We start from the raw sequence: 12,580 nt of genomic DNA on the forward strand, positions 1-12,580 counted from the left end.
CCCCAGCCCACCATCCTTCCAAGAATCCAAATGGACAGGAGGTCACAAAACACACCACCCATTAGCTTGACTGACTCACCTTGATGTTGCTGCTCCTGAGGAAGCTTCAGTCTACAGGTGTGCACACTGTTGAACAGGTGGCTACTGCCTTTTCTTTGCATGGTAGACAGGGTACTGGCAGTATGGCTGTGGATCCAGGATAGTAGGGTATCCCTTCTCTTGGCCTGTCACCTAGAACGGTGTCACACGTTACCCAGAACTACAGAGGTACAAGCAGATCCTGTCCTTGCCTGGAAAACCATTTACTTCTCTAATACATTTCCAAGTGCTTCCTAGTCATGATTCTTGAAATAAATATTTACCAACTTGTAGCTTCTCCTACACATGAAGATTAAAAGTACAACTAATTCTTCTTTTATTTCAAAGCACATTGAAACTTCCCCTCTTACAGTGTAAAATCCTGTGAAGTAACCCTTTTTCTAACAGATTATAGTTTTGCAATTATTGACTCCTTCTGTGGATGTGAATCTAATGTCCTGAGTATTTAGAGATGACTGCAGAGTAACCCATACACAAAGGAAAGAAAAAGTGCTACTGAGTTAAATCAAGAGATTTCTAAGCCTGGTCTGAGTTTCCCTCCGTGACCGCTGAAAGTGAACAGTTCTTAAGGGAGGCTGGAAGAAGGAGGAGCCGAGTGGGCTAGGCTGATTAGCATAAAGAGGCAGGCGAAAATGGCATTTAGAGTTGCTTTGAATGATAGTGACCAAAGCAGGATTCTGAAAAGATGCCCTGATGTTGCAGTAATCACATATCTGACTTCTGCTGTTTTGTTTGTAATTAAAAGGAAAGCTTAAAGCAGGAGTTTTTACAGCATGGCTATTCACTTGTGTACGTGAAATCTAAGAGAACTGCTAATGAGCTCATGGAAATGTACTGCTAGAACTTTTAACTTCTGTAAACACCTCTGAGTCTTCAGAAGGGGGCAGCTTTAGAGCCACCTGCCAAAGCAATTATTTGGAATTCGGGAAGAAAAATAAACACAGAAAACATTATCTTTCCACGGATCTGTTTCCCCTTAGATACTATTTTCAGATCATAAGACAAAGCTATTTCCAGTGTTTTCTTGTGCTGAAATAGCACACTTTACTGAAATGTTGAAAATCGTTTATATTATAGCATATAATAGCATATTTCATTACAGCTTGAAAACAAATCCTGAACACCCTTCATGGAACTTGGGAACTGCTACCCCTGAAATTTTAATGAATGCTGGTAGATCCTGCCCTTCAAGACTCACAGGTCTTACATATTCAGAAATGAGGTTGTGGGCCAGGACAAAGGGAAAGGCAGAGCTGTTTAGCCACAGAGTCTGGAACCTGCATCTTCCAGGGCACATTTGGAAACTGGTGCTAACAGCTCGGGTATCTAGTTGACACCCTAACTAGAAGTTTACCTCGTAGTCAGATCTTGGTGGGAATCCTCATTTTACTTTGAGGTACCTAAGAGCTTCCCAAGAGTACTCTGAGCTATGAAAGCTCTTACAGAATGCGTGATTGCTCTTTCATAATTCTTACTATTTTTATCAAGCTGCTTTTACTATGTATATATATAATTTCAATATATAATTCATCTATTGCAGTTTTTTAAGTAACTCAGAGTGTAACAGCTTATAGAAGTGCTTAGCTACACTGAAATAAAAGGATTCCACTGAAATAAAAGAATCCTTTTATTTACTAGAGAACCATAGTTTCTGTTTTAAATGGCTGGTATTTATTTCCTGCTTCACAATGATCATGGTAGGGGACTGAGGTATTGTTTTGCTGAGTTACATAAAGCTATTGATATTCTATCAGATTATGGGTCTCACTAAACCTATTATTATATAAGTAAATCAAATTCCCCACAAAACTACAAGCAAGCCCTTGGGAAAAATTGATATTTTTAAAAGTGTTTTATAATGAGAAATATTTTACCTACCTATCTATCTGAATAAGAAAAAAGAATATAGCATAATAAGTCCTGTGCACTCATTGGTTAGAGTTAGTCATTAGTAGCTTATGCATAATCTTGTTGCAAATCTGTGTTTCATCACAACCCCTTTCCGCCTCACTCCACCACTTGAAGCATCCCAGACATCATTGCATTCATACATATTTCAACATGTCTTCCTAAAATGCTAGGACTTTGAAAAATGGAACCATAATAAAAGTGTCACCCCTTTAATAATTAAGCATGATTCCTTAGTGTAATTAAATATCCAGGTATTATTTTGTTCAAATTGGGACCCAGAAGTCCACACATTGTATTTGGTCACTATGTCTCTTAAATGTTTTTCTTTCTGTAGGTTTCTCGCTGAGAAATGTTGCTTGGAGACTAGGATCTACGTTTATCCTAATGTAAGGTCTAGTGTTTCAACGAAGCCCGCTTGATGCCTCCATCATTCTTACTCATGAATGGATGTGAAGCTGGAAAAAAGACAAGAAAAGGAATGCTCAGCTGACCATAGAGGCTATCAGCCAGCTTTCTGGCCCTAGAGCTTGTATTGTGTAACCTTGAACCTGGTTTCTCTGTGTCCAACTGTCGTGCATCATTGAGTGAGTCCTGGGCAGTGGCCCTGCAACTGAGTCAAGAGCATGCTCTTACGCTGCCTGTTTAGTTACACTTCTGCTCTCAGAGGACTGTGTTTTGACTCTCCAATTTCCATTGGAAATAAGCCAGTGTAGCTGAAAGGAGCATGTCATAGGAGTACATGAAATAACATCAGCTGTATCAGCCATATGCCAGACACACCACCAGGTTAGTAATTCATAATGGGCATGTTGTACTTTGCTTTTTGCTTATAAGAAAAAGCAAGAAGTCAGAATGCAAAAGGTGAAATCTGGTTGGGTCAAGAAACAGGTGAATAATATTTGGCATTTTTGCTTGCAGATTGTTTAAAAATGAATTAGAATCCTCTGAAAGCCAAGCTTCTTCATTTATCAGCTCTCTCTGATGCCACAATGGTGCTACCAGTTTCCTTGATTTAAGTTCTTCTCTCCCATATCCTTTCTGCCTATCCTGTGGCTTTGTACTCCCAGAAGAATAGAGTAGAATGGCATGTCACACTTAGACAGTTGATCTTGTCAGTCTTATCAGACAGTTGATCTTATTGCTTTGGGGTGATACTGGAAAAATTGATATTTTATGATTAGAATTCTCAGAAAGCTATGAATTCTAATAATAAAATATCAGTTTTATAATCTAAGTGGTTCTCAGTTTACAGGAGAAATTTCCTTATTCTTCTTTCAATTGAACCATGTTTAAAAAGCATCATACATTATACATTAGCTCACAAGTGAGTTACTTGTTTAATAATAATCTGCCTTGTTTCAAAAGTATGTATGATATCTAGTTGACAGGTTTACCTACTCTTTGAGGGTCTTTAGACTGTTCTGACAGAGAAGGCACTGGTGACCCACTCCAGTACTCTTGCCTGGAAAATCCCATGGACGGAGGAGCCTGGTAGGCTGCAGTCCATGGGGTAGCTAAGAGTCGGACACAACTGAGCAGCTTCACTTTCACTTTTCACTTTCATGCATTGGAGAAGGAAATGGCAACCCACTCCAATGTTCTTGCCTGGAGAATCCCAGGGACAGGGGAGCCTGGTGGGCTGTTGTCTACGGGGTCGCACAGAGTCGGACACAACTGACACGACTTAGCAGCAGCAGCAGACTGTTCTGAAGCACAAGTATTATAGAAATACAAAGCCATAGTATTCATCACTCTCATTGCCAGAGCATAAGACTCAAGGCCCTTGATATGATAGAATGCAGACACAGAAAACTATGAGACACAGAAACCTTAATGCAATTCAATCTGAACTAGTGTTAAGACTTTAGATTTTCTATGCTTTTAAATAACAGATCCTTGCTCCTTTATATCAGCCAGTGGTAGTTTTTTTTTTTTTTCCCCAAATAACTCTTCCTTCCACCAAAGATACTGTGTGGATGAGAATGTTGAGTTTCAGAATCTCACAATGGCTTATTTAACATGTATATCCAAGAATCTGCCTGCAATGCAGGAGACCAGGGTTTGGTCCCTGGGTTGGGAAGATCCTCTGGAGAAAGGAATGGCAATCCACTCCAGTACTCTTGCCTAGAGAATCCATGGACATAGACGCCTGGTGGGCTACAGTCTGTGGGGTTGCAAAGAGTCGGACATGACTGAGCGACTAACACACACATCCTAATGTACCATCAAGGCAGTATTTTTAAGCAGTTCAGAGTCATGTTACTCTAACTTACTGCATGTCTTCAGCGCAAAGAATTTCCCAAGTAATACAGTTGGCTGGACCCTGTGATTGTTATTTGGAAAAACAAAAGAGAGGCAAATGGTTGTATTAGAGAGTGTTATGCTTGAATACTTGCTCCTGTCAATAGGTTCATGAGGCTACACTGGCATGGCACCAGATTGCTTACTTAAGTTGCTTGCTACTCTAAAATTGCTACTATTGAATGCCAACATGTGAGTTAGGTTATCAGAAATGTTGCCACACTCCATAAATATTGCCTTGGTAATTCAAACTAATTTTGACCTTTCATGGGTGAGTCTCAGACTTGACTGCCATAGGGCTCCCTCTGGAGGTCAGCAGAGTCCAAGGTCAGTTAGTAAAACTCGCCTCAGGATAAGGTTTATCCTTTGCCTCAGGATAAACCCATGTGTTTTTACCCAGTGACCACAAGAATGGGGTCCTTTATTTGTGAGCTGAGGGAATAATTACCTGTATCTGAGACTATAGGAAGGTTACCTGATTATGGATGTGATTTTAGCCAAAATGAAAACAACAAAATAAAGCCATAGGTAGAGAAATACTGAGTTTTATTTTGTTTGTTTATTAAGTGGCAAGGAAACTCAGAGTGCAATGGTTCTGGTTCCATGTTGTCCACCATTCTAGGTAACAGCACATACTCCTACAGAGTCTGAATTCCATCTGAATTCCATCTAAACACAGGCATCAGGGTCAGTGGGTTCTCAGCAGAACTGAACTCTTTGAAGGTAAATACTCATTAATTGGGATCATTTCCAAATTAAAGCAAACTAACTTGCACCAGATCAAACTCTTGTTATTCGTTTGAATTTATATTTGCAAGAATAAAATAATAAACAAACTATGCTTTCATCCTCTCCCTTCCTCCTTTCTTTCTTCATTCATTTTCTCTTTTTCTTTCTCAATTTCCCTTTCACTCATTTTTTATGTTATGTGGAGTATAATATAATTTAATTAAAAATTTTTATATGTGGGATTTGTCTCAAAATAATTTAGACGAGAGATATGGGGGTAGAGATGAAATAAAATTGATCATAAATTGATAATCATTAAAACTCAATGATGGGTACATGGGATTTATTGCACTTTGATGCCTATTATTTTTTTTTTACATTTCCACTATAAAAAGTTTTAAAGTATAATTACTGAATGAATCTAATTGAAAAGGTACAATAAATAGGCAATGTGCTAAATTTATCAGGATGTAGAAAGAAATTCTTCAAATTTCCCATTCAATCTTTTACTCCACATTTTATGAAACATACACAAATATAGGAAATGTTAATATTCATAATGTATTTATATGGCAGTACATGAATACAATTTATAAACAATGGTAACAATACTGGGGTCCAGTCTCAAGTATCTGGGCCATGATCATCAAGAGACCTTTATGGCAGAGAAAGAAGGCAGCTGCTGCTGCTGCTAAGTCACATCAGTCGTGTCCGACTCTGTGGGACCCCATAGATGGCAGCCCACCAGGCTCCCATCCCTGGGATTCTCCAGGCAAGAACACTGGAGTGGGTTGCCATTTCCTTCTCCAATGCATGAAAGTGAAAAGTGAAAGTGAAGTCGTTCAGTCGTGTCAGACTCTTAGCGACCCCATGGACTGCAGCCCACCAGGCTCCTCCATCCATGGGATTTTCCAGGCAAGACTATTGGAGCAGGTTGCCATTGCCTTCTCCTGAAAGAAGGCTAGATTTATGTAAAAATGACACTCTCATTTAAAGAGAACCAAAGAGTCATTTTACTCATGACTTCTCAACTGTATACTTCCCTTCTATACCAGTTTTTTATTTCTATTTCTAAAAATTCAGGTAGGTTGTGTCTTAGCTTTGGCTGCTAAAATAAAGCATCATAGACCAGTGGCTTAAACACAACAGAAATCTCTTGTCACAATTCTGGAAGCTAGACTTCCAAGATCATGGTGCTAGGATGTTTAGGGTCCAGTGAGCGTCCTCTTCCAGGTTGCAGACAACTGACTTCCCACTGTGTCCTCACGTGGTGGGAAGAGGGGAAGAGGGCCCTCAGGGGTCTCGTTTATGAGGTCACTAGTCCCATTCATCCTGGAGGAGGCAGCCCACTCCAGAATTCTTGCCTGGAAAATCTCATAGATAGAGGATCCTCTTGGGCTACAGTCCATGGGAGCCACATGGACTCCCAAAAGAGTCCAAAAGAGTTGGACACAACTTAGCGACTGAGCACACACAAAATCCCATTTATAAGGGCTCCTTTCTCATGACCTAATTGCTCCCCACTGGTCCTACTTCTATCGCCGTCATACTGAGGGGATTACAGCATATGAACTTGGGAAAAGACAAATATTCCCTCCATCACAGCTTGTATTTGCAACGATGGGAGAGAGTTTTCATCCAAATTCAGCTCCTCAGTGAGGCACTGAGGAAAAATGTCTATGAACTCTTTGTATTCCTACATGCATGACTTCAGAGGCCTGGCCACAGTATTCAGTGGATATCAACTAACTTCTTACTGTAGAACCCCAACCACTTCTTGCCTCCCACCAGAGAGAACCATGAGTGTGGAGCACAGAGACTGACACGCCAGAGACGGCCGTGAATTTCATCGGAAGGATAATGAATTCATGAAATCACACTAGGGTCCCATCTGAGCCTAACTGCTGAGACTGACATCAACAGCAGAACCCAGAAGTCCTTGCCAAGTTTTTCTCTGATGACATATTTTTAAAACCTGCATAATATTACTTTGGAAAGAAGTAGGGCTTCGTTCTTCTTGACTTTCCTTCGTGCAAGGAAATCTTTGTCAGCTCGGTGGCTGAGACAGCCAGCTTTGCAGCTGTGGGAATTTTCCAATTGCATGAGAGAGCTTCATTAGAAATCATCTCCACTCTCACCCTCCAGAGGAAAATAAAAAGAAATGATGACTCCAAACAACAGACATTTTTTTCTTTTTATTTTCCTGACTCTATTTTCATGGGTTATTAAATTGTATGTTTAAAATTATGTCACTTTTTATGATTTATTAAAAATACTGTTTACAGTTACACAAAGCACAAAAGATGCTAACTAAATATGATGGAAAGATGGAGATAGCTGGCCAGTCTGAATGCAAGAGGAGAAACCCTGCTGGGAGCTGACTAATGATTTTAGTCAGCATTTGGCAGCCCAGTGAAGGACAAACATAGCAGATACCAAGAGGAAATATCTGTACTACATGTCAGAGAGTCAGCCAGGCTGCCTATGACAGACAACTTTATTTGAGGGAATTATCAATAGAATTATGAAATAAAGTGAAGTATGTATATGTAAGAACTGTCTAAAAGCAATTAAGTAAATATATATGGCTTCCCCTTCTAAGGGGAATTTATAACTTCTAAGGGGGAAGTTATTTCCCCAATAACTCAGTGGTAAAGAATCTGCCTGCAGTGCAGGAGATGCAGGAGACATGGGTTTGATCTCCCTGTCGGGAAGATCCCCTGGAGAAGGGCATGGCAACCCACTCCAGTATTCTTGCCTGAAAAATTCCATGGACAGAGGAACCTGGTGGGCTACAGTCCATGGAGATGCAAAGTGCAGACAGGACTGAGCACAAGCACACCCTTTCTAAAATTCCTTTGAAACAAACTATAAACCTTTGAGTTTCTAAGTAGGCAAGCATTTAGTAGTTTAAAAAGGCCTGAGTAGGCCTTAAATTCCAAAAAGCTGACAGATAATTAAAATATATGAATTGTCTAGCAGAACATGGCAGAGATTTGGTTTCATAATTGATTCAAATGAAATATTACATTTTGAAAAAGTTTGTGTGTGGTTTGAGAAGCTGCTTTATAGGCTTTGGAGTCCACCTGGTGTTATATTCTAGGCCAACACAAAGCATGGAAGCCATGAAAGAAGTGATCTTCCCCACCACCCAATGTGATACAAAGCCTGGTCCACCACAGTCAGCTGGTGAACAAGCCTTGGGTGGATTCATGATAGCATAGGAGGGCCCTCACAGACCTCCAGTGGCTGAAAGAACTCACCAAGCAAACAGCCCTGTAACAGAGCCTGTCCACATTTTTAAAGGAATTCAGTCTGCTGGGCTAGAGCACAGGCCATGGAGAACAGTAGCAGGAGATATGCATTCATTCAGAATCATTTTTTATCTCCTATGTCCAGTTCAGTTCAGTTCAGTTGCTCAGTCGTGTCTGACTCTTTGCGACCCCATGAACTGCAGCACGCCAGGCCTCCCTGTCCATCACCAACCTCCTGTGTCAGTAGTTCTCAATTCTGACTGCACCTTAGAATCCCCTGGGGAATTATAAAGCATTCTGGTGCTTGGGCCCTGCCCCCTGAATATGTGAATAGATTGGTTTGGGGTGGAACTTGGGAGCAAATATTTTTCAAGAGCTCTCCAAAATAATTCTAATTAATAGCTAGGATTTTAAAACATGGTGCCAGATGGTAAACTTCTTGAGGGCATGTTTACTACCAACACTCATCATCTACAGTAATGCCTGGTCCATAGCACATGATAAATATTGTTGGGAAAAGTGAAACAGAATAAAAACAAAGGACTCCCTTCTAACCCAAGATCAGTAGTGTTGCTGCCAGCTCTCCTTTATGTTTATGTCTACACCTGATGCAAACCTGTGGATCCCATAGCAGTCATTAGTACAGTACCTTACCTAGATCTGGCAATGTGGGGCCCATACTTTGGAGGGACTTCCTCAAAATTTCTAAGTCTCTTCCAGTGCCTGTTATCAACTAGGAATGGCAGTGCCCTCTTGGCATGGTGCCCTGTGCCCAGAGCCAAACCTTGGTTTCTGCACTCTCTATTTTGCCTGTGTGCTCAACCAGATACCTCCAGGAGCTTCTAATCAGGAGAGAGGGGTTTGACAGGCAGAAATTTCTACAATCCTGGTGTCCCCACAGATATTGAAGCAGATGAAAAGTATAATTTCTCAACCTTGTGTTTCAAAAGTGAGCATTAACATAATGCCACAGGGATTAAAAATTATATTCAGCTATTTTTGTCTTCAATCCTACTGAATAGATGCTTGGGAAAAGCAAAGATTCTCAACTTCTGATTTTTCAGAACAGAATTTGTATTTAAATGATACATGCTTTGTTATTAGGGTTTCTCTTCCAGTCCTTTTGGTTTCTGAATGTCTTCATTTGTGGTAAATACAGGGAAGATTCCTGCTAGCAGCAAGATTGCAAGGTAGAGAACAGATTTTCCTAGGGAGTGTTAAGGGATCCTTTCACTTAAACAAATAGAAATAAAGTATCATGTTTAAAAGTATCCTTCCAGGAATTTTATGGAAGGGTGGGTTTTATAACATCAGAGGCCGTGATTGACTCAGAGCAGTCAACCAGTTGGATTGACTTTTCAAAGTTATTTTGGGGAGCTAAAACTATCCATTTTTACCTCCCCTCTTATTACCACCAAAGAGAGGTAGTGGAGAAGTTGATAATCTGTTAATTGTGATGATAGGTTGAGAGGTCAATTCACAAAAGTAAGACATCAGTCTTACTTTTTTCCCTTTGCTACAACAAAACTCTCCCTGGGTCAGAGAACAGACATAAATACAGATGTATAGATAGACTGAATAAAGACCAATCACGGATGAGACAAAAACAGTGGCTGGGGGCAGGGAGTATCAGAGAAGGCAATGGCACCCCACTTCAGTACTCTTGCCTGGAAAACCCCATGGACGGAGGAGCCTGGTGGGCTACAGTCCATGGAGTCGCTAGGAGTTAGACACAACTGAGCAACTTTCACTTTTCACTTTCATGCACTGGAGAAGGAAATGGCAACTCACTCCAGTGTTCTTGCCTGGAGAATCCCAGGGATGGGGGAGCCTGGTGGGCTGCCGTCTCTGGGGTCGCACAGAGTCGGACACGACTGAACCGACTTAGCAGCAGCAGCAGCAGGAGGGAGTATCAGAAGTCAATTGGATATCCTACTCCACCTAGAACAGTGGTCCCCACCCCTTTTGGCACCAGTTTTGTAGAAGACAATTTTTCCGTGGATGGGGATGGGGGGGAGGTGGGAGTGGGTGGAGGGTATCGTTCAGGCAGTAATGCGATCGATGGGGAGTGGCAGATGAAGCTACATTCTCCCAACTCTCCTAGCACTCACCTCTTCCTCCTGTGCGGCCGGGTTCCTAACAGGCTGCAGACTAATCCACAGCCCAGGGATTGGGAACCCTGACCTAGAGGATGATCTGTGGAGCCACTGGAGGGAAAGGCCGGGGTGACTTCTTGAAGAAACCTTGGAGTCTTAGAGTTGGAACACTTATTCTTTTCATACTCTCTCTTCAGAAAGGAGATCACTTGCCATGATTTCTGATAAAGAGGATCTGCAAAGAAGATCCTGTGAAATTCAGCGGGACACCTGAATGTAGGGACTGGGTGAATGGCAGAACCCGCTGGCATGTCTAGGGCTGCCAAGGCACAGGCAGAAGACATCAGATGGACAGAGGGCGAGGGCATCAGCAAGGGGCGGAACAATTCAGGAGAGGCTATAAATCACCTCCCAGTTTTCCCACAGAACCAAGGTGGTTGTAACGGTAAGTGTAAGCTTCCCAGGGCCCCAGCAATCACATAAGATGATTAGAAGCATATGTCAGCTTGCTAAGCTATACCCCATTCCCAGATACACATGCAGCCAAGGGCCTCCCCAGTGGCTCAGACAGTAAAGAATCCGCCTACAATGCAGGAGACCCAGGTTCTATCCCTGGATGGGGAAGATCCCCTGGAGAAGGGAATGGTAATCCACTCCAGTATTTTTGCCTGGAGAATTCCATGGACAGAGGAGCCTGGCAGAATACAGTCCATGGAGTCACCAGGAGTTGAACACGACTGAGTGACTAACATTTTCTACTTTCAAGTGATCAGTACCAGCCTTACTTTGTCTCTGGCAAGAGAGGTCCGTGTCCTGGACCCCATGCCTGAGGGGGCTCTGCATATCGCCAACAAATACATTTGCCAAGAAACACATGGTGATGCTGCCACCAGGGATCTGAGATCAGAGCTGGCACAGACCAACCTACAACCCTAAACACTTTTGCTCTGACTGACACTGTTTAGGCTGCAAGGAAAGCTTCTCCACTGGTTTAGACTCTGAACAAAAGGCAGTTGTGTCCAAAGCCCTGAAGGTTTGTGGGCTGTACTTGCAGTGTCTGCCTGGGAGTGTGAGGAGGGTTTTAGCAGTGGATTCGGTGAAAATGCTTCAGGGAGAAAAAAGACAAATTAATTATATTATAAACCCTTTCTCTCAAATAGTGTGAATGCAGAAGATTCCTTTATGATGAGATATTCGTTCCCTCACAGGGCTGACTGTACATTTTCCTCTTCCTCTTTCTGTTTTAGTTTGTACTTCCAGAGGTGCTGGTGAATTTGCCCCCTATTGTCGATGATTAATCTGATAAGTGAAAAACAATTAGGGCTTTCCAAATGGTGCTAGCAGTGAAGAACCCACCTGTCAATACAGGAGACATAAGAGACCTGAGTTCCATCCCTGGGTTGGGAAGATTCCCCTGGAGGAGGGTAACTCGCTCCAGTATTGTTGCCTGGAGAATCCCATGGACAGAGGAATGTGGCGGGCTACAGGACACAGGATCGCAAAGAGTCGGACACAACTGAAGCAACTTATCGCACACAAGAAACAATTGCCTTATTGTTCATGTAATCGTTAAACGTGTACAAATGCAGGCCTAGTTGTAATGTGCATGAAACATGATTCCTTCCCTTTATACTGGCAATTTCATGGGCATTAAATTCCAGAATTACAAATAGTTTGGCTTTTTAAAAGTATTTCATAAGATTTAATTTAAATGTTTAAAATTTTTTAATTTTCATCTTTAGTGAAATCATTTTGACTTAAAATTGGGTGAAAAATTGAATTGATACATTATACTTTGTAGTTTGCCTTTTAATAAATAATTTTAAAATTTAAAAAGAAATCTTGCTTATTTTAAAATTAGCAAAAAATACGGATTTCTCTAGTGGTCCAGTGGTTAAGACTACACGCTTCCACTGCGGGAAGCACAGGTTTGATCCTGGTCAAGGAACCCACACACTGTGCTGTGCTGCCATTTTTTCTTAAAATAGATAAAATTGGAAAAAAATAGTTTTATTTGCTAACATCTACTTGAAATTTTCTTAAAATTAATCCAAATTTTATGTTTAAATATAATTATACTTTCAATTGATTTGATCATTACAGACATAAGAATACAAGTTATGTGCGAAAATTTTGATTGTATCAACATAATTAGTGATTTTACTTGAAACCAGGGCCAAAAATTTAGAT

The 12,580-nt window shown here is 41.2% G+C and overlaps 1 protein-coding gene across 7 annotated transcripts in view; it reads right to left on the reverse strand.

Annotated features, from left to right (window-relative positions):
- Positions 1 to 12,580, reverse strand: part of RANBP3L (RAN binding protein 3 like) — a 322,025-nt gene that overhangs the window by 54,511 nt on the left and 254,934 nt on the right. For 3 of the 7 annotated variants that reach the window (XR_015148652.1, XR_015148653.1, XR_015148654.1), the window contains exon 1: positions 80 to 687. Coding sequence is in view for 2 of the 7 variants with exons in the window: in XM_086361437.1 (XP_086217563.1) it covers positions 80 to 161 (82 nt within the window). In the remaining 5 variants the exon portion in view is untranslated. Of the gene's footprint in view, positions 1 to 79; positions 688 to 12,580 lie in introns of those variants that run through there. The other 4 variants (XM_086361437.1, XM_086361436.1, XM_086361438.1 and 1 more) reach the window with 2 other exon arrangements.

This window comes from Bos grunniens, chromosome 20 (genome assembly GCF_055505025.1).
Source record: "Bos grunniens cultivar Pamir isolate PY7600 chromosome 20, Bosgru_T2T1.0, whole genome shotgun sequence".
NCBI lineage: Eukaryota > Metazoa > Chordata > Mammalia > Artiodactyla > Bovidae > Bos > Bos grunniens.